The sequence below is a fragment of the Gigantopelta aegis genome, chromosome 4 (genome assembly GCF_016097555.1).
Source record: "Gigantopelta aegis isolate Gae_Host chromosome 4, Gae_host_genome, whole genome shotgun sequence".
NCBI classification, from domain to species: Eukaryota; Metazoa; Mollusca; class Gastropoda; order Neomphalida; family Peltospiridae; genus Gigantopelta; species Gigantopelta aegis.
Window position 1 is genome coordinate 110,730,814 of NC_054702.1, and position 22,893 is coordinate 110,753,706.

The 22,893-nt window shown below is 35.8% G+C and overlaps 1 protein-coding gene across 1 annotated transcript; it reads right to left on the reverse strand.

Moving 5' to 3' along the window:
* Positions 1-4,714: 4,714 nt before the first annotated feature.
* LOC121371762 (vesicle transport protein SFT2B-like) lies at positions 4,715-19,394 on the reverse strand. Its single transcript, XM_041497892.1, has 7 exons — positions 19,222-19,394; positions 15,203-15,289; positions 14,379-14,461; positions 10,444-10,525; positions 6,286-6,321; positions 5,850-5,938; positions 4,715-5,362 (listed from the first exon to the last, which is right to left on the reverse strand). Exons 1-7 carry the CDS (start codon positions 19,285-19,287, stop codon positions 5,323-5,325), a joined length of 483 nt encoding a protein of 160 aa, XP_041353826.1. The 5' UTR covers positions 19,288-19,394; the 3' UTR covers positions 4,715-5,322.
* Positions 19,395-22,893: the final 3,499 nt, after the last annotated feature.

Genomic DNA, 22,893 nt, shown 5'->3' on the forward strand with positions numbered 1-22,893 from the left:
AAACCATAAAAAAAGTTTTATAATAATTAATACAACTTTGAGATAGTACCTTTAAAATGGAAACTTGTCTTTTAAAAGCCTTGTATTGAAATCACATTTCAGTGTTCTATTTCCCATTGCTACCCAAAAGCCACATTTGATTATTTTGAGCCTTTTCGTACTGTCGTCCTAAAAGTGGGGGCAGTGTGTTGTCGCATCCACAACCTAATTAAATTAATGGTATGCCATGTGCCTTCACGCTACATTAGTGTTAACAAAAATTATAGTTTTCTCTATAGGCACAAGGATTGCTAAAACTTTAAAAAGACCGGCTATTGGATGTGAAACAAAAAAAACCCACCAAATTAATTGGTCAATATTAAATAAAAAAAAGTCAAAAATTAAATTAAAACTAAAAAGTTGTGCAAATTTATGTATGCTCTAGAAGATTCAAATCTAATATCTAATAGAGAAAAAGCAAACTCAAAGAATAAAATAAAACATTTGGTGGAATGAATATATGATTTATTATTTAAAAACCCACCAAACAATTCCACAGGTGGGTGAATGAATATACACAAACACCTGAAGCACTTTTGAGTAGTCTTCTTAACAAAGCAAATGACAAATATACAAATATAGAGCATCCATAACATCTTATAGGTTTTTGACAATGTAAACAACGATAAATATAGCCTTACATACAAGATATTTGTCACAAAATATATAGCTACTACCAGCACTTGTGTAAGAGCACCAACTTGAAACAGCACGTAATAATAATAAAGAACTTTGTTATGAAAATATTAATTACATTAAAATATTCAGTTTACTCTCAAGTGGTTATTTTTAATTAATAATGGTGACAAAATTCTACATACATTTGTGGTGAAATGTTTCATGCTCATGGATTTTCAAAATATGTATTTTATGAACTTGTGGACGTTTAGAGAGTATCAGAATATCAAGAAACATAGATGTGCCACAAGCTACAAAATGGACATGATAGTAAGTTAAGTAACCTAACCACATGGGTGATCAGAATGCATAAAATGACAAGAGCCAGGTCTGTGGAATATAGCTCAACATGTATCGGAGGTATGATGGGTTACAAGACCGAACACCTCGGTACCTGCAAGTAGACCCACTGGGGCATTTCCTATTCTGCTGCTTTTTAAACATCCATTTGTTTCCCACATATATCAACCAGTGGAAGTGTCACTTTAGTATAACTATATTTGACACTATTTGCAACAACAAATGACATGTCAATTAACAACCAAAATATTAAAACTTTTTACATGTATACCAAATAGCTTTACATTGCATCACATAGCCCAAATGATACACATCTGACACATTTTGTCAACATTTTCACAAGAGTTCAAAGATTATTCAGTTTGGTTACCTCATTCCCCAGACATTGCCAATAAAGGGGAACTATCACTCCCCATTATATGAGTCTTACTTCAAGGTGCGTGATTTTTAGCTCCCCGTAGCATGTGACTTTACATCAACATGCTAATGTCTTAAATGGCTTTCCATAATATAAATGAGGGAAGCAATTAATCACTCACCTCAATTGTTTTTCACGGTAAGGTCTGCATGCATCCTATAAACTACACAATAATGTTGCTACTACAATGGATATTTGATCAACTTTACATTACTGCCTCCAACCTAGCCCTGAATGTCCAATTTTTATGCTCATTCTATCCCTCAACTATCATCTTATCATAAACTATCCCTTAATTTAATATAGCCAGAAATAAATACGTATTAATAACAAAACAGCTTATTACAAGATATTAAATAATTGCAAGGCACTGTAATTTAACCAACATGCTTATACATGTGAGCTTCTATGCTAAAACAAAAATTGAAGTTTTGTTACCTAAATTTTAATGAGAGAAAAACATAGATGAGTGCGAACCTGCTTTGTACATTCATGAAAATAATGTTAATTCAATACAACTAAATCTGCAGTCAGGGGTAGAAACTAACACTAACCATGTCAACTTAAATGATGCAGATCTGTGTCTGGATGAGCCAGAAATGTTGACGGTCACATGGCTCCATGGGGTTAGTTTAAATATTTTCTATGAGGATTAGTACCCTTTCTAGTCTACCAGTCCACCAAGTACAATACAAATATTTAGTATCTACCCCAGACTGTTGTCACAAAATAACTGACATGTTATTAAAACATACATTAAACTGAAACACATAGTTGGTCCACTTCATGGTGGATGTAATAGTATTGTGATTTCACGAGTTGTTTCAGTGAAATTAATTAGATATACCATTAAACAAAATCCTGCATTATTATAAGGTGATACGTTGGGGATGGGGGGTGGCTTCTGTAGCTGTTGGGATGAATACAGAACAAACCAGGCACTTCATTAACTCAAGGTTTAGTTACTAATCAAAAGAAGTTAAAAATTGAGTGAAACCTATCTAAACCCGATCTAGCTGTGGTCCTAAGATCCGATTTAAGACGGGATCCGGTATTTAGAGGGTCGTGATTCACAATTTAGAAAATTTGGGACAATGAAACTTGGCTGGTTTTGACAGGAATCACTGTATACTGGTTTCGGTGATGGACTGATAAAAATAACAAGCATAATTTTCTAATTTCTAGTCTGAACTTCTAACGACTGTCTGCATTTTACTTTATTCAGTAGCAAATACACTTAATCAACATTGACAGCACCTGCTTTCAAATGAAACCTATTTTACATATACATGCATACAGTTGTGAAAATGATTCAATATGGTGTATGCAAGTTAGGTGCCGCATCGGATATCTTTGTCCATAAATAAATGACATGAAAGTGATGAATAACAAAAGCAGCCATGACTGGAAATCGTTTCAGCTGTACAAAAATATATACAATGGAAGTAAAAATTGAATGTGCAATCAATACAATGCTAAAGGTCTGGATAAGTAATATTAAAACAAACAAAACAAGATGCTTATCAACCTATAGAGCTCCACTATTTAATTTTCAATTTTGTCGGTAGTAGCAGGGCTAGCACTTGCCAAATTCGCCAGTTGTGAATTTCAAAACCAATTGGCAAATTTTATTTCAATTTGGCAAAATAATTTCAAGTAATAATTGATATTTTGTTACAAAATAACTGGGTTTCTGCAATGTTTGAAGTTTAAAGCATAATTTGGCAAAATGTTCAGCTGACCCAAAGCTAGCCCTCAGTAGATAATTCAGTAATTTGTAAAGACCACATTACAATATCCATGTGATAAGTTTAAGAATGTTAAATTCTTATTTAAACTTAAAACATTTAATCAAATTAAAAAAATTCAAGATCTCTCTCTTTTCGTTAGTAAAGACTGTCCCAGAGAATCATATAGTACAAGTTTTAAAGCTATTAAAAAAAAAAGATAGACATTCAAATTTCTATTAAATATAAAAAAATGTTTAATAACAATTCTAAATATCTTACTATTAGTTTTTGAAGACTTCCCCTGAGAATACTTATTCTAAGTTTCAGAATTATCCAATCACATCTCTAGGAGAAGACAGACGTTTAATAAATTTTCAATGTTACATTTCTTTTAAAAATACACTGTATTTCAATTTAATCAAATATTTCCAAAATACTCTTCAATAGTTTGTGAAGAATTCAATCAAAAATAGATTTTTAAAGGAAAAGTTAATGGACTGACTGATGCCAGACAAATTTATTTTAGAAAATCTCTCCTGATGAACTTCGTAACAAAGGTAAAAATGATATTCTGCAAATTGCTGTATGAACTGGACTACATGTTGCAAAGTTTTCTAAGATTCAGGGTTGAATCAATGTAATGTCCAACAAAAGGATATTCAAAAGATTGCTATATATAAACTGGACTTCTACTACCGTAAATATAATCAATATTTAATTATTATTTGCTTATGTTCTGTAAGACTAAACAGATTTGTACAGAAAAGCACTGCTGCCGACTTTCATTGCTAAAGTTTAAAAACAAATTAAGTACTTAGAAATGTCTTCTTTTTTTTCTTTTCAGTCAGCTACTAGTTTTCACTTATTTTTGTCATAATTCCAAAAGCTTTACAATTAAAGTGAAAGACCCTAGTTTTTAAAAACATATTTTTCTAATGAGGGCATTTTTTTTAGAACTGAAATCAGACATTACTCAGATTTTATTGTTGAGGTAATTTTATTTGCACACCTCTATCCATACATGGTTCAGGCACGTTTATTGTTCCGGTTATCCATACATCTGAAGTGTTTCTGGTCTGGTGCTTATAAAAATTTTAGAGTCTAGACTCAAGACTAACAGAATCTTAGGGGCGAGTTGTAGCCCAGTGGCAAAGTATTCACTTGATGCGCGGTCGGTTTGGGATCGATCCCAGTCAGTGGACCCATCGGGCTATTTCTCACTCCAGCCAGTGCACCATGACTGGTACATCAAAGGCTGTGATATGTGCTATTCTGTCTATGGAATGGTGCATATAAAAGATCCCTTGCTGTTAATCAAAAAGAGTAGCCCATGAAGTGGCGACAGCGGGTTTCCTCCATCAATATCTGTGTGGTCCATAACCATATGTTTGACACCATATAATTGTAAATAAAATGTGTTGAGTGCATTGTTAAATAAAACATTTCCTAATAGTAATGTCATGACAATGCCATACAAATTGTATGTGTGTGACGTCATTACAGATTGAGTCTGGACTTTTATTAAAGTTTTATAAACAGTGTTTTTAATATCACAAAATGCATTTTTCATATTTTAAAAAATGCACATGCGTCTGAGAACAATGGTTATGGAGTCAAGTTTTAGTCTATTTTTAAAAGTATTTCACTATTTTGATGCCACAGACTCTTCTTTCATTCTATAGCAACTCTATCCAAACGAGTTACATCTTGTAGATTAACCAGACCGTGTGTCCATTTTCATGGGTTGAAACTATGATTTGATACTTTAATACACACATTCTGTTATTTGAATGATTTCTGCCAAATTAATAACATTTTATAAGATGAGGAATTCTGCACAAAAACACTTTAATTAAAGATAATCATCTTCATAATCTTGAATGACATACAAAAATATTTAAGAAAATATATGCATATTTAAAACCCCCAAAAACAGTTAGATTTCGATTTTCATAAAAAATAAACTGAGCTTTAGCTGTGACTGCAACACGCAGTCTGGATGCTGACACTGCCATCACCATGGTAATCAATATTCCTTTCAGGATTCTTTAATGTCAGGACACATTACCACTCATACTGATTTTGCTCCATGCACAATTGTTAACATAGTCCCATCTTACAATGGTGCAAATCTGATGATAGTATCTTTACTTCTTATTAGTCTATACAGCTTGCAAAGCATTTTTTTACTGCGTCCCTGAAAAAGATTTCAAAGATTTCAAAATACATATATAAAAACTGAAGTACCAGCAAAATATAGATACGACTCCAAATATAGGTTAACAATGTTTTTCACCATTTACATCTGCTATGATTTAATCTTTGGTATAGCATTTGGGTATTTCAGGTCATTCAGATCATAACCTATGTAGCAGTAGTCATTAGAGTTAAATTCAGCAGGTTGATATGCAGAAGTGGGAAAAGTGGGGGACCAAGAATACACTGACCCTCCAGTTGTATTACTGCCCTGCCAATAATCCTATGTGTTTGGACTTTTTAGTGTATATTAGTATTTCAAGACCTTTTTTGTATCTATTCATTTGTATATATCTATATCAGACAATTAATAACTGATGCTCCAATACTTGATGCTCCTGCACCAGGCCCCACTAATACATTATCTGTCTACCACCTTGATATGCATGCATTAACTTTATATTCATTGCCTAACAAGATGTACGTACCTGGCAAAAGGAATATAGGACAGGGAATACCAGGTTAAAGCTAGAAACTGCAGTAAACAACACAAGATGGCCAAGGCTGGAATCTTGAGCTACAATTAACAAGACACACACAATCAAAACTAAAGTATGGATCAAATGATAGAATGAAGAAGAAATGTACACGTCAGTGTTAGTTTGTCTATTAGCATCACACAAAACTAACATCACAATATAGTCCCATCACAAAATAAAGAACATTAATTTTTTAGGTTCATACGCAGTTTATTTTACTAACAGGGGACCTATTTTATTTCAAAATAATTGTAATCCAAGAGAAGAATGTTTTGATAAATATTAATGAAATTATATCGAAGGTATAGCTGCTGGAACACCAGGTAATAAAGTATATTCTGTATAAACTATATTGAAGAGAATAACCATCTGGTTTCATACTTACCGCTAGTGCAAACACCAATGTCAAAATAAACATCAACTGAAAAACAAGAAAACACAGAGTCAAATATCGTCGCTGAACTAAGCAAACCTCGTATGTGCAGTTTTGGTGATTTTCACTTTTTTATTCTTTCAGAAGCAGAAATCTATTATCTTTTTGTTTTCAGAAACTCGTACAGGTCCAGGCAATGGAAAGTATGGAAAATGTTAAATAAGTAAAACACGTATTTGAAAACCACTGTTTATCTGTTATGAAAACCTCGTATCTACCAACTGATTATTTTTATTCTCATCATATTTCAACCTTTTCTATCGGGTAAAGGTAAATTTTTAGTGACCAAAGTGTCTATATTGTATATAGGTACATATTATTTATTCAACTGGTGGTCAAGAAAAGCTATCACACCAGAAAAGAAGTGTAGGCCCACCAGGTATTTCCTTATTTAATGTCCAAGCTTAAATACAAAAAAAAAAAAAAAAACCATCTTGGAGAAAATAAAGGTTTATCTAAAATTAAGTCTGGGACTTACATTAAGAAGCTGAAAAAAAATGTATCTATACATGGACATATAATAAAGGGGAAAAGTCCAAGTTAGGATAGCAGCAGACAACATACCTGCAATATCAATCAATGACAAGGCAACACGTTTCAATACCATTATGTAGGACAGGAGGAACAGTTATTAATTTTAATTTTAAATGATGAAGGGCAGTGCTTATATATATTCAGACATCTAGCTGTTTCATAGTTGAGGAAAGGGGAGGAGGTACACCCGACGCCTATAGATATAACTGGGTTATTTTAATGGATAGCTGATGTTTACTTCATGTACAATTTCAGTTTTTAGGTAAAGGATTCTTTGGGAAGCCACTGCACAGGTTTCACAATATTGAGTTATTATATACACAAAAATGATGTATGGTATCAATTAATATGTAGGTTTATTTGTTTATTTTATTTTATTTTATTTCATTGTTATTGTTATTTATGTAAAGAGAGCAAACATGATGATGCATCTTTATTTAAAGTTCTTTTAAAATCTCTCGTTATAAAATTTCCTCCAGTTACACAGTAAGATGTCATTTGTTAGCCCAGGGAACATTTCTATTAAAATAGTATCCAAATTCATGCCAAATAGTCTTAAATGCGGCGAATGTTACTGTTTTTAAACCTATGGGCTTCATTTCACATGAATCCCAATAACCTTGGAATGAAGTAAATGTTGTTGAACCTATGAATCATGTCCCAGATTTTAAACATTTTAGTTTATACCATGAGACAAGTATTTTCAGCTAAAACGAAAGGTATTACTTTGAAAATATTTGTGGATAATCTCTTAAAAGACACATTTTCTAAACCATTGATGAATATTCTTATTAGTTAAATGGACAATGAACAGTTTGTATACACCCTAAAAAGTGACAGACAACCACCCTATAGGAAACCTACCATGTAACTTTTAAGATCTAATATACAAGGTTTATTAAAACATTGACACACCTAATCTATTGGTGACCAGGGGTCAGTTTCACAAAGACATTTACTGTAACCATCTGTTAAGCAATTGCTAGTGAAAATGTTTTCTTTGGTAATTTTTTAAAATAAATTCGTTATTGTGCCACATTCTTGAATGTAGCAGACAATACTAATGAACATTAAAAATTTCTAGTAAATATAGTTTTAAAATTTGACCCTTACATGTTGCAGCCTGGTCAATAATGTAAGTGGGATGGGGTTGGAGAGGAGGCTTTGTTGAACTGCTCCTGATTTAAGCGATTTAAAAACGAAATATTGTCCGGAGAAGTGATCTCTAAACATTGCTTACCACAGTCTAGGCCCCCACCCCTGCACAATGTCCTGCAGGTTACTTTCAATTGTTTTTGGTCCCTGACTGATTGAGCAAGACATGTTTATTTTAGTAATTTTAATGAGGAATTTCTGGTCCAGCAAAGGGCACCTGGCCATGTGCGCAGCTTAACAGTTAAAAATTAGTACAAGTACACATGGCAAGTACGCTAACTGATTCAGGGCCTCGTTCCATGAAGCGATCTTAGCGTTAAGATCACCTCAAATACATAATATAGTTATTCACTTAAGGTGATCTTAACACTAAGATTGTGTTGTGGAACAGGGCCCAGGACACAATTGAGACTGGCAGTGTTTATAATATGATACACCTTACATGGCTAGATGTAAGTATCGGGGTAATTTGAAAAACAATGTAGGTCTACTGGTCATACTAAATGAAGAAATTATTAATATGAAAAACTAGTACGTAAAGTTTAATTCAGATTTTCACAGTGAAATACTCGTAAATGACAGTTCTGTAATTCAGATTCAGTTATTGATAAATACTATTCATCAGTTTAAAATGACTTTATTCATAAAGTTATAGATCTTAAGAACCATTTGTTACACCGAATCAGCTTGTACCAAAACAGTTTTTTTCGTCTCCTGTAAAACATAAAAAATTCATATACGAGTTTTACTTAGTTCAACGAAGATATGCTTGTTCAATGATGAACTGGTAAACAAAATTTAATGTGTCTTCAAATTCTTCACTACCAGTGCACCACAACTGGTATATCAAAGGTGGTGGTATGTGCTATCCTGTCTATGTGAAAGTGCATATGAAAGATCCCTTGCTCCAACAGCCGATGATTAATGAATCAATGTGCTCTAGTCATAGTAGTGGTGACATTAAACAAACCAAAACTTCAAATTCTTCACAGGCAGATCTTAAATATGTCTTGAAATTACTTTTGAATTAACCTAAAAGACACCATGCAGCAGGAAAGATAGGATAAGCCATGTAGCCCAGTGGTAAAGCACTCGCTTGATGTGCAGTCGGTCTGGGATTGATGCCCATCAGTGAGCCCATTGGGTTATTTCTTGTATCAGCCAGTGCACCACAACTGATATATCAAAGGCTGTTGTATGTGTTATTCTGTCTGTGGAATGGTGCATATAAAAGATCACTTACTATTAATGGAAAAATGTAGCGGGTTTCCTCTCTAAGATTATATGTAAAAATTACCAAATCCAATAGCCGATAATTAATAAATCAATGGGCACTAGTGTTGTCATTAAACAAAACAAACTAACTTTGAAACAATAAGGCTCCAAATTAATTACTACAAGTGTTTTACATGGATTACAGCTTATATTATTCCAAGAATGATAGAAATATATTCTAAAAAGTTTTCAAGCCATCTTATTTTCCCAAACATATCCATAATTTTTGCCCGAATGTGAAGAATTACTACACCTCTTTCAGTTGACTGCCCTGACCCCCCATTGATGCTTTTGTTACAAAAAGTAACACTATGTGCGAGGACTTTGCATGTGCAAACAAAATTAAAATATAGGAAGGAAATGTTTTATTTAATGACACACTCAACACATTTTATTTATGACGTAGGACATATGGTAAAGAACCACAAAAATATTGAGAGGAAACCCGCTGTCGCCACTTCATGGGCTATTCTTTTCAATTAGCAGCAAGGGATCTTTTATATACACCATCCCACAGACAGGATAGCACATACCACAGCCTTTGATATACCAGTCACGGTGCACTGGCTTGAATGAGAAATAGCCCAATGAGCTATGTCACGGCCCCCAAATTGAAATATAGATAAAATTATTAATAAACAGACCTTTTAAGCATTGTGTATGATGTAAGACTTTAAAGCCTTTACTTATAGTTCAAACTTTATTTTCTGAATGTCAATTACATTAGCTAGTTGCTATTATTCTGGTTTTGGCAAACATTTTTTTAATCTGATTGACAGGTCCCATCAAAAAGCAGGTACTGAAATAAAAATGAAGATAATAACAACAAAATATGGATAGATCGAAACATCAATGTTTAAATTTTTTTTTATCAAATAATACACAATGAAAACCAGTTACACTTGACATATTTTGCTGGAAAGGTTTTAACATGAAACAACATGGATTCTCCCAGTTCACCTAAAATTACACACCAGAAAATGTTGTTCTAAAAACTGTTTTCCATTACCACTTTAAAAATTCAGGTGTAATAGTTGCCACTTGCTAACTTTTTATGTTTGAATCCATTACCCCTAAAAATACATCAGTTTTGTGAAAACAAAATATTTTTTGTTTACATTAATTGAATAAACAACGTATACTAACCACAACCAATATGGTTGCTATTATTCTGGTTTTGGCAAACATTTTTTTAATCTGATTGACAGGTCCCATCAAAAAGCAGGTACTGAAATAAAAATGAAATAATAATGTAATAACAACAACACTGCACAAACTCACTTGAGAAATGACCTTAATATATCAATATCAATATCAATATATATATATATACTACTCAAAAGAATTTAAGGGTCAGACGATATTTTCGACATTATTTTCTGAATGTCAATTACATTAGCTAGACCATAATGTCACGCATGGTATTGTTCCATTTTGACGAAAGTGGGTCTAAGCAACCCATAAATGAATTAAAATCCACTGTCATTGACACTGTCAACTAGTTCTAATGGCGAAAACATGCTTACATTTGCACGTAAATTAGGGTGAAAGCGAAAGGTCTGCTAAGTGCCCATAACTTGCTTTTTCACAAAGCGCTTCATTTGCACACTTTGCACGTGTATTCCATGTTCCCAATGCTGAATTTCCGTATAATTGGAGCTTGCGTTCGTGTACGGTGCACACTCCAAATTCGACAATGGTACGACTTCAACTGACTATCGAAGATCGAGGAAGGGCTATTGCTTGGCTTCAGGATGGCAATACGCAAAGAGATGTTGCTCTGAGACTTGGTGTCAGTCAGAGTGTCGTTGGCCGACTGTGGCAACGGTACCAAGCAACGAATTCTGTTTGAAATCATCCACGTTCGGGAAGACCCCGAAGCACTACAAATAGAGAGGACCGCATATCACCAATATGGCTCTACGTCAACGCACAACCACTGCACGCCGATTACGTGACAATCTGCGGACTGCGACTGGAACTCGAGTGTCTGATCAAACCATACGCAATCGTCTGAGAGCCAATAATCTACGCTGCCGTCGCCAGGCTGTTCGACCACCACTCCTACCACATCACAGAACGGCCAGACGTCACTGGTGCACCCTTCATCTGCTGTGGCAACGTGTTCAGTGGGGTCGAGTGATGTGCACTGATGAGTCCAGGTTTAGTCTCCAGTTCAACGACGGTCGGGTTCGTGTCTACAGACGACCTGGGGAGCGCTTCGCTGACGTTAACGTTAGACAACGTCACCGGTTCGATGGTGGCAGCGTCATGGTGTGGGGCGGCATCTCTATCCACCACAGGACCCCCCTCTATGTGGTGGATGGCAATCTGAATGGAATCCGCTATCTGAATGAGATTATCCGGCTGTTGGTTCTCCCAGGCCTTCAGCAGATTGGCGGCGGGGCAGTTCTGCAGGATGACAATGCCAGACCCCACCGCGCCAGGGTGGTAACGGACTTTCTCAGGCAACAAGGTATCGCCAGGATGGATTGGCCAGCATATTCGCCTGACTTGGCCCCAATAGAGACCACCTGGGACGAATTAGGCAGGAGAGTTCGGGATAACCATGCCCCTCCGGCCAACCTTCATGATCTGGGTCAACTTCTTATGGCAGAGTGGCAGGCCATTCCCCAAGAGTTCTTCAGACGTCTGATCAACAGCATGAGGCAACGATGTGTCGAGTGTATTCGCGCCAGGGGTGGATTCACACACTATTAAACGAATGTTCTAATGTGTAAAATCCATGTTTGACAACCTTCAACTTTGACAGCATGTCATGTGACTTTCTTGTAAACAGTGACGTTTATTTGTGGTTTTTTGTAAATATGGAACAATAAATTAAATTTTTGGTGTAGTTTACATCATCAATCTAATACACTCTGAAACTTATTTGGTTATACATTTTTGACCCTTAAATTCTTTTGAGTAGTATACTTACTTACCTTGATATTTGTATTGTATTCTACTGTACATTTCCCACAGCTCTTTACACTGTGTTTTACATAATAATACAATTTTTATTTTAAATAGAAATAATCATATTGATGTACTTACCTTGTTTGACACACAATAGCCGATCTCTATTTTTGTGCTGGGGTGTTGTTAAACATCCATCCATTCATTAATATATCAGCAATAATACTCAACTACTATAACTAGTGTAAATACTAAGGACGACGACTATCACTTTTTGCACCCTTGTTTTGGCTTTGTACACAATAAATATAGCATATCTTCTGGGGCGGATCTCAAATTTGAGAAGTGCCCCTTTTATTTAGGATTTTTTACAAATTAATTTATTTTTTAAAATTTACAATGCTTTGCCACATTAAAATAAAAACTGGAATACTAAACTTGACCCCTGTCAAATTTCTATAACAAGCAAACAACGCTGTTTACAGGTCAGTATTTTTTTCTTCATAATTCTAGACAAAATATTAAATTAAAGTTTTAAAAGATGAAAGAAATAAATAGTACCTTTTGTCAAATATATCATATCAAAAAATAACCGTTGGATATGTTTTATTTATTATTGTGTATGAAGTCAAATCCAATGATCCAAAAAGTGACTGTCGTCGACCTTAGTGTTAACAGTACCATTATCACTGTAATTACAAAGATCTGGTTTTAATTAAAAAAGTGACTGTCGTCGACCTTAGTGTTAACAGTACCATTATCACTGTAATTACAAAGATCTGGTTTTAATTAAAAAAGTGACTGTCGTCGACCTTAGTGTTAACAGTACCATTATCACTGTAATTACAAAGATCTGGTTTTAAGTCAAAATATAGAAAAATACATGCTCCTCATTTTTAGGACTAATACAATATTACAAATATGGAAACTTGTGATCATTTACCAAATAAAAACATATGTGGTTTTAATTGGGCATTCCTTTTAATATTCAATTTCAGTTTTTAAAATAAAGAAAAGAATGTATGTTTAAGAACCTACTGAAAAAGGGTACTAGGGTGTGACATTGCCCACTGGTAAAGCGCTCACCTGATGCACGATCGGGTTAGGATCGATCCCTGTCAGTGGACCCATTGAGCTATTTCTTGGTCTAGCTAGTGTAAAGCAACTGGTATAGCAAAAGTCATGATATGTGCTATGCTGTCTGTGGGATGGTGCATATCAAATATCCCTTGCTACTAATGGAAAAATGTAGTGGGTTTCCTCTCTAAGACTATATGTCAAATTTACCAAATGTCTGACATCCAATAGCCGATGATTAATAAATCAATGTGCTCTAGTGGTGTCATTAAACAAAACAAACTTTTTGATGTACCAGTCAAGGAGCACTGGTTGGAACGAGACATTTTTTTTTAACAAACACTTTAAGACTTTACATTTCGAAATGAATACACAATAGACCTAATGATTTTCATCATCACTACAACCGTTGGTTTATATTCAAAGATGGGCAGGACGTAGCCCAGTGGTAAAGTGTTCGCTTGATGCGCGGTCGGTCTACGATCGATCCCTGTCAGTGGACCTATTGGGCTATTTCTTATTCCAGCCAGTGCTCCACAAAGGGTGTAACAAAGGCCATGGTATGTACTATCCTGTCTGTGGGATGGTGCATATAAAAAATCCCTTGCTGCTAATCAAAAAGAGAAGCCCATGAAGTGACAACAGCAGGTTTCCTCTCTCGATGTCTGTGTGGTCCTTAATCATATGTCTGACGTCATATAATCGTAAATAAAATGTGTTGAGTGCGTCATTAAATAAAACATTTCCTTATATTCAAAGATGTAGCTAGAAATAAACTAATATCAGACTGGTGTCGTTCCAGGGCTCAGACTTAACAGTGGCAATTGTTGTAGAGCTCTAGAAAACAATTTCGTGTTGGTTAAGGGCTTTACTAACAGCAGGCTTTTTGGCCGTTGGATAAAAAATTACCGTCATCAGCTGAACGGATAATTTTGTGTTCTTAATTTCATGTTTATTTGTTGCAATAGTTACTGCTTTCAATTTACTGTAGGTGAGCATTTTATCTAAAGCCAAAGCCTTCCAAAATTGCCAAAGGTAACAAATTCTTACGTTCAGACCAAGGTTTCACTTTGCAGTTTACGTACCTCCCAAGAGACAACAGATTTCCAACTGTATAGAGAACAGCAAATATAGTCAACCCATTTTTGGCGAACAGAAGACATGTGCCCTGAAATAATACAGTAAGTTGTTAATAACGAAACACCTGAACAGGTACACAAATCTCGATTAATACAAGCTTCAAATAAAGCAGGATTCCATTCTAAAATTCCCAGATTTTGATTAAAAAACACAAGATAAAATCCCAAAATATCTATATTTTTTATAATTCTGGCAGAATCCTAAAAAAATTCCTTCAAATGAATACCCAGTCTTCACAATGAGCAAAGTGAAGGCAAGCTGGAGATCATTCTCCTGAAGTGGTGCTCGGGAGTGATCAGTTGCCTCTCCTGGCGAACACTGGTGGCGGTAATATAACTTATAAGTGAAATTTTTATTATGAACACTACTGTTGTATTAGTGTATTAAAAAAATATTATAATAACTGCAGCAGGCATTTTCAAAAATGTCTACAGACTACTCTATTTTTGAAATAAGAACATATTTATAAATGTCTTCTATTGAGTCATTGGGAGGACAGAACTGAAAAGATAATACCACAGCTCATGGGACCCAGTACATAATCAGGCTTTTTTCCAGGGTCTGATGGGATTAAGAAAATTAGTGCAAGTAAATCATACTTGGAATATGTTTTCAGGTCACGGAATGATGCAGTACACCACTGTTAAATTAATTTATTACAATGGACATAATTAAATATATATATATTGGCAATTTTTAGCATAGAAATTAAGAATTTTCAATGCCATTTATAATACTTATAATAATAATAACAACAACAAAAACATACCAGTGTTGACAAGACAATTCCCAGGGCAAAACAAACAATGAAACCCTTGATTCTTGTCGACCAACTTAATGTTGTTGCATCTGAAAACTAAAACATAAAACCAATTAAAAATAAAATACAAAAACAAATCACTGAACGTTTACAAATTAAAAAAAAGATGTGGAATTTTTTTTTTGCCTTTTCTCTTCTTCAATCAATTTCATTTATTGTGTTTGTATACGAGTTGTTCTCTAGTGTTGATGACAATTACGATTGGTTTATCAACCTCCAGTTACTCAAACCGATCTTGAAAACATGCAAAAAATAAAAATAACAAAATAATAAATAAATAAATAACATAATTTAAAATCATAATCATAATACCCATTGTCACAAGTCAAGGGTAATCAGAGCAGAATGTGATTTGAAAGTAATTATTTGTAGATTTACTATACTATGTTTATTAGTACACATGTGGTATTTTTAGTTGTACATATGAAGTTTATAGTATAATACTTATTATTAATTATACGGTAATACAGGTTGTACAGTTGAGAGAAATGGAATAGATTAGTCATAGCTTGGATCGTGAAACTAAAGGTTTCTTGGTATGGGATTAATTAGGCAAGGTAGGAATTTGTATTGTTATAGCTTGTAGCAGGAGTGAGTGGAAAGGTAACTGAAAAGCTGACTGTGTGAATAAAAGAGATGACTTAGTTATTGTTTGGGGCAGTGTGATTTATTTTTGAGAGAGAATAGTGAACAAGAGTTGTGCAAGTTGGACAGAAGTTTGTGAAAGACTTTGGTGTTTATAGTCCGGGTTAATGCTTAACCGTAAGTAATTAAATACTTGATATTTAGTATGTATTGTTATTTTGTGATGGTTATAAAACATAATTGTATTATGTTAAAGTGTAGTAGTATGGTAATGACATATTAATTTTATAAAGATGTGGATAATGAATATTTAGTATAACTTGTATAATGTGGACATTGAGTAAAGAGATGAAGTTGATTGGTATATAAAGTGTATGGAATAATAAGGTGTTACATCATAGTAATTAAGTGTATCTTGGTTACAGCACTGTAAGAGGTATCTGTTCTAGATGTTACAGAAGTAGTGTCTACTGAGAGATGTAGAGATGGCTTGCTTGTGTGGAGATGTATCCAGAGTTATAGAGATGGCTTGCCTGGATGAAGATGTGGCTGAGAGTTGAGCTTGTGGAGGTGTGGTGATTCGTGGAGGAGTGGTACACGAGAGAGTGCAGTGTGGTGGTAATGTGGAAATGAAGTTCCATGTGTGGGCTATTTATTAGCCATGTTAGGGTAACATAGAAAACAACAGATTGTTGTTTTGTAATATTATTATTATACTGTGCAAGTATAATAATGGAGGTGTGGTGAATTCGGAAGGTGAAGAGAAGGATGAGTTGTGCAATTAGTTCATAAGTGTATTAGTTAACAACGTGCTCATGTATGTGTTGAAACATTAGCAGTGATAGTTGATAATGGAAGAAAGTGGTATGTACAATACTGCTTAATTAGTTAAAATAAATAAGTGACTTTGGGTGTTATAAAAGAACTGTTTAATGAAGATATATGAAGTCATAAGTGGACACTGATATCTTATTTTGAATACGTAATATTTTAAATATTACGTGGTGCTATATGTGTGATGTAATATATACTTAATACATTGAGTAGTATTTGTGTGTAATTAATATTGAGTAGTGTGGTGATCATCTGTACTAAGATGGGACTGGTGAAATTTGTTAAATGTGTGATGGAGAGAAAGGTTTGGGTGTGAGTTGTGTTAGTGTGCATTGATGTATGATGAATAGGCCTATGGTTTGAGTAATGATTGAAATGTGTGAGTGTATATGATTATTATTTGCTGATGTAAATAAATGTAGCAAACGTATATTGGTTTTATGTGCTGTTTCTTTTAGTTATCTAATCACTTGTGACACCCATCCTTTAGATGGTTACCCAAAAGAAGAATATTACAGTAACAGAGACCTAAGTACTGTATTTGAATTGTACTTTTTTGTTGTTACTTACAGTCCTGTTAAAACCACTAAAACTAGCAGTGACCAAATGGAAATGATTCCAGTTTTAAAGCAGCGTTCTCTAGTCACCATCTCATAACATTGTTTACTAATTAATATGTAAAATACAAATTCATCTACTTTTAATAACTTGTGTCTTGGCTAATAAACGTATGTTGTTAAACGTCTAACATGGTCACACCATAGTACTTAGCAGACTATGTTAATGTAAATTATGACAGTATCAATTCCATTATGCAGAGGTTCTTGGATTTGGAGTGGTTTCAAAAAAGAAAAATGGGCTATATGAAGAATATTGCAAAAAGTGAACAGCTATCAGATATGGGTCTTATGAAAACACTGTGTGAGATAGGGTAACAGGTTGTAACTGTTAGAACTGTAACTTTTGATGTTTTATGCTACATCATTCATTACAATTTACAGGGTTGGAGAAATGGAAAAAAGTTCAATAGCCCACCGGACAAGAAACAACTAAAATTTACTAGTCTGACAGTATTTCTACTAGTACACCAGCCCATAGTTTTAACAACATATTATTAACAATATTATAATATACACTTCAAAAAGGTTGTTTTAACGACACCACTTGAGCACATTGATTTATTAATCATTGGCTATTTGATGTCAAACATATGGCCATTTTGACACACTCATAGAGAGAAAAACTGCTATATTTTTTTTTCCATTAGTAGCAAGGGATCTTTTATATGCACCTTCCCAGACAGGATAGCACATACCACGGCCTTTGGTATACCAGTCATGGTGCACTGGGTGCTTTACCACTGGGTTAAGTCCTATCCCTATACACTTGAAATGACAGATATAGGCTATATTTGACAAATACATTTTAAATCGTCTGTTATCAATGCCGTACATGCATTTTGTGTATTTCGTTATAATTCTGAACCGTTTGTTTTAATGGTTTGGAATTCTGACATGGCTGATGCGGAGTCGAGGATTCAATGGGGAAACAATTACGGTCAGACAGATTGCCCGTCGGACTAGTAGTTCTAATGATGTGACTTTATATTCTAAGTTCACATTTCTGTCTGAACTGGAAAAATGTATTTTCCTTCTTGACAGCCCAGAACAAGTAACTCCAACTGTTGGCCAATTCTGTTATGAAATGTTCAACCATAGGCAAAATTAACTTACCAGACCCTCTACTACAACACCAACTTGAATAAACACATATACACACTGCACACATCTACATGTACATGTACATGTCATATAACTATTACACATATATAATCATTGTCATCATTACTATTACTATGTGTTTGATCTTACCATTTTATATTCTAATTATGTATGTTGTCCAATGTATACCATGCCATGTTTATAGGATTCATATATATAAATAAATTATTTGATGATGTATATTGGTGCTTTGTCATACTGAGCATCACTGTTTAAGAACAAAACAAATTATTCAATATAAAATGTGAACTGTTTATATTATTATTGGTATAAGCTATGTGTCTCAAATTTGTCTGCTATTTTTATATGTTCATGGGTATAACCAAAAAAAATCTATCGCAAACTTGTGTGAATGGCTTTGCCAATTCACAGTTTACAGATGGTTGTTTTGTTCATACCCGATGAAACTAAAATAAATAACAAACAATCCTTAAACAAAATTAATTAAACAAACGCACACAAAAAACAACCAAACAATTAAACATCATGATTCAACAGGTGTCTATCCAAGTAAATGGTCATGTATTCATTTATAATTAATAGGAAATCGAAAACTGTTCAACCAATTGTCCATTACGTTTGTATCCTGTTGTTCTAATACCTGGCCTGTATATGTACATACTTATGCTAATACATCTGGTGCCAGACTTTCACACCCACTATCATGGCTATGACTTGCAACTTGTTTGCACGCAACCCCTCAATCACATACAAAAAAAGCCTCTTTACTTTTGAAATAACAAGTACCTATTTTATAAATAGTATTACCTGTGTAACTATACTCTTCTCTTCGTCTTCATCGTCCCCGCTTAATGCTTTCTTCAACTTATCCATGATGCTCAAAAATAGTTATGATTAAACGAAAAGTCATCTGACTCACAAAATGCATTGATGTTATGAAAATGGCCGAGACTTGATGCAAGGGACATAACTCACTGCGACGATTATTAAAACATTACGTCCCATTTCAAGTTACATTGAGAATTCATCTCCTCTGTCTGTCTGTCTGTCTGTCTGTCTGTCTGTCTGTCTGTCTCTCTCTCTCTCTCTCTCTCCCTCCCTCCCTCCCTCTCCCCCCTCTCTCTCTCTCTCTCTCTCTCTCTCTCTCTCTCTCTCTCTCTCTCTCTCTCTCTCTCTCTCTCTCTCTCTCTCTCTCTCTCTCTCTCTCTCTCTCTCTCTCTCTCTTCGGTTTTAAGTCGAACAATGTGTCCAGATTACTAATCAACATGGGATGCATTTAGTATACATGTAACAAACACATGTAGGCCTACAAAAAAGTATCCAAATAAAGTAATTAACCGCATAATGGTTGTATTGACAACGAATCTTCATTTCACTGCCTTGGTAGTGTTTGTAAGGAATTCAGTTGATACCGAGTCGGACAATGGGATATAACATTGTAGAGAAAAAAAAGTGGGTTATTTAGGTTTCAAAGAAAAGTAAAAGAACTATATGTATACAAATGTCTTTGAAATAAATACTCAGGGGCGGATCCAGGAATTTTAGCAGGGGGGGTCCAGTCTTGAGCCTTTGAAGGCCCCCCCCCCCCCCCCCCGATAGGAAATTTTCATATTTGAAGATAGCTTTAAGTTTAAATAGATTTGAAGTATATTGGGGTATCTGTTACTTAACAAGATTACAGCTGGCTTACCCTGCCAGTACATCGCCACGCTAGTCGCGCATCAAAACCTCATAATCGAAAAATCGTTGGTCACGAGCAGGGGGGGGGGGGGTGTGTTCCAGACCCCCTCGACCCCCCCGACACCCCCCCCCCCCCCAGATCTGCGTCTGAATATTGATCATGTTCTGCGGCGTAGCCAGAGGAAAAAACGCCGATGCAAACCCTGACCTGTAAAATAAATATCAGTGTCATGGGAAAAATAAAATAAATCTGGGGAAATTCCAAACGAGGCAAGCGCATCGTGTGCCTCATGCTGGCTACGCTATTGATGGTCATCCAAATTATTTATTTGGTGTTGTTACATATATATTCTTTACGGACAATATATCATTTTCTGATGGGCTATCATTAGAAAAACTAAATTAAAACATTGTAGCTTATCTCGTAAATTCAAAACTCCCGCAGTGGTGACTTCATGCAGCTTTTGCTGTTAAATAAAAATATTGCATAATATTGATTGCAAACATATTTTATTGCATATAATATATATGCAAAAGGATTGGGCACAAGTTATCCAACTTACGAAGCCCTCTCATAATTACAAACATTAAATTGTACAATAATGGCGACTGCAATTTTCAGTCAATCAACCAACCAACCAACAAACCAATCAATCCAAGTAAACGATCGTGAAAAAAGATTAAATAAATTGAAAGGACAGAACATGAGAATAACTAAAATAATGGATGGTTTAACATTATTCATTATTAACATTTTATCTTCTCAGACAGCCCAACTGGTAAGTAATAGACAATAGTAAAATTACAAATACATTTATAATATAACATTAAAATGAACGACAAATCGCAGTTCTATACTCTTCAAAAAAAGAAACGCAAAAGGGTACAAATGGGTTATAACTCCGATTTTATGTTTCCTACCGGTTCATGCTTTGTGAATATAAGGTCATTGCATGTCCCAAACACATTCCCACGGTTACATTCGATAAAACGCAGCTACTGTAAAATAAAGTTTCAAAATGTGAATATTCGCAAAAACGCAGCCACGTGCAAACCATGTCACCACTGCACGTGCGTTGTCTGCACGTGCAACATGAACACCGACAGTATAAAAGTGCAGGGTGTTCGCTTGCCTGGCCTCTGTATCTGGCCGACAGTTGACAATCCAGGACATGCCACGTCTCAGTGAACCGCAGAGAAACAATGCCATCGGCCGACTAGACGCAGGCGAATCCAGAACGGCCGTTGCCAGGGCATTCCATATGTCCCCAAGCACCATCTCCAGACTGTGGGACCGTTACCAGCAACATGGATCAACACGTGACCTCCCTAGATCCGGTCGACCACGGGTCACTACCCCCGGGCAGGACCGCTACATCCGGGTACGCCACCTTCGGGAACGATTGACTATTGCCACCTCCACAGCCGCAGCAATACCAGGTTTGCGCAGGATATCCGACCAGACCGTACGGAACCGCCTACGTGAGGTAGGAATTCGTGCCAGACGTCCAGTTCGAGGTGTCATCTTAACACCACAACACCATCGACTCCGACTGCAGTGGTGCCAGATTCATCGACAATGGCCTCAACTGCGATGGAGACAGGTGTGGTTCAGTGACGAGTCCCGATTTCTGCTCCGACGTCATGATGGAAGATGTCGCGTGTATAGGCGTCGTGGTGAACGTTATGCGGCAAACTGCGTGCAGGAAGTGGACAGATTCGGCGGAGGTAGTGTCATGGTGTGGGCAGCCATCTCACACACTGGCAGAACTGACCTGGTCCACGTGCAGGGCAACCTGAATGCACAGGGCTACATTGACCAGATCCTCCGGCCACACATCGTTCCAGTTATGGCCAACGCCAACGCAGTGTTCCAACATGACATCGCCAGGCCTCACACAGCACGTCTCACAACGGCTTTCCTACAGAACAACAACATTAATGTCCTTCCTTGGCCATCGATATCACCGGATTTGAACCCAATTGAGCATCTATGGGACGAGTTGGACCGACGCCTCCGACAGCGACAACCACAGCCCCAGACCCTGCCCGAGCTGGCAGCAGCCTTGCAGGCCGAGTGGGCCACCATCCCCCGGGACGTCATCCGTACTCTGGTTGCTTCAATGGGCAGGCGGTGCCAGGCAGTTGTCAACACACGCGGAGGCCACACCCGGTATTGACTCCAGATGACCTTGACCTTGGTGGTGTGTCCTATCACTTACTCACAATGGACTAGAGTGAATTGTGAACAATCCTGCAACATTTGGTAATTATCGGACTCACCATTCAATAATTAAATCAATTCTCCAAATGTTACGACAATGTGGTTTTGCGTTTCTTCTTTTGAAGAGTATATATTGCTAATCTTTATAATTTATTTTAAAATGCCTATGATATTGTAAAACCCACGAAATGCAGCTTCAGTTATTCGACTCCAAATCACTTTGCCAGTCGTGGGACACTGGTTGGGACTGGTGAAAAACAAAGAGTCTGCCCAGAAAGTTTGATCCTTACAACCCATGCAGCTGAATCGATGAGTTACCGACTGAACTCAACCTCCACCTCTCCATTTCCGGCAAAATGGGAAATGATACACGAATAATGTTTTATTGCTGATTAAATGGTTGTAAATAAAATAGCAAATAGGTGCATGTAGTATTTGTTAAATCCATTGGACATCGGAATAGGGATGGGGAAAAACCTAGTTAGCGCCCCCTCGTATCCGCCAGAGGGGACGACACATATACACGACTTCAAACGGAATAATCCGAACATAAGCGGACATTAATTTCCACAATA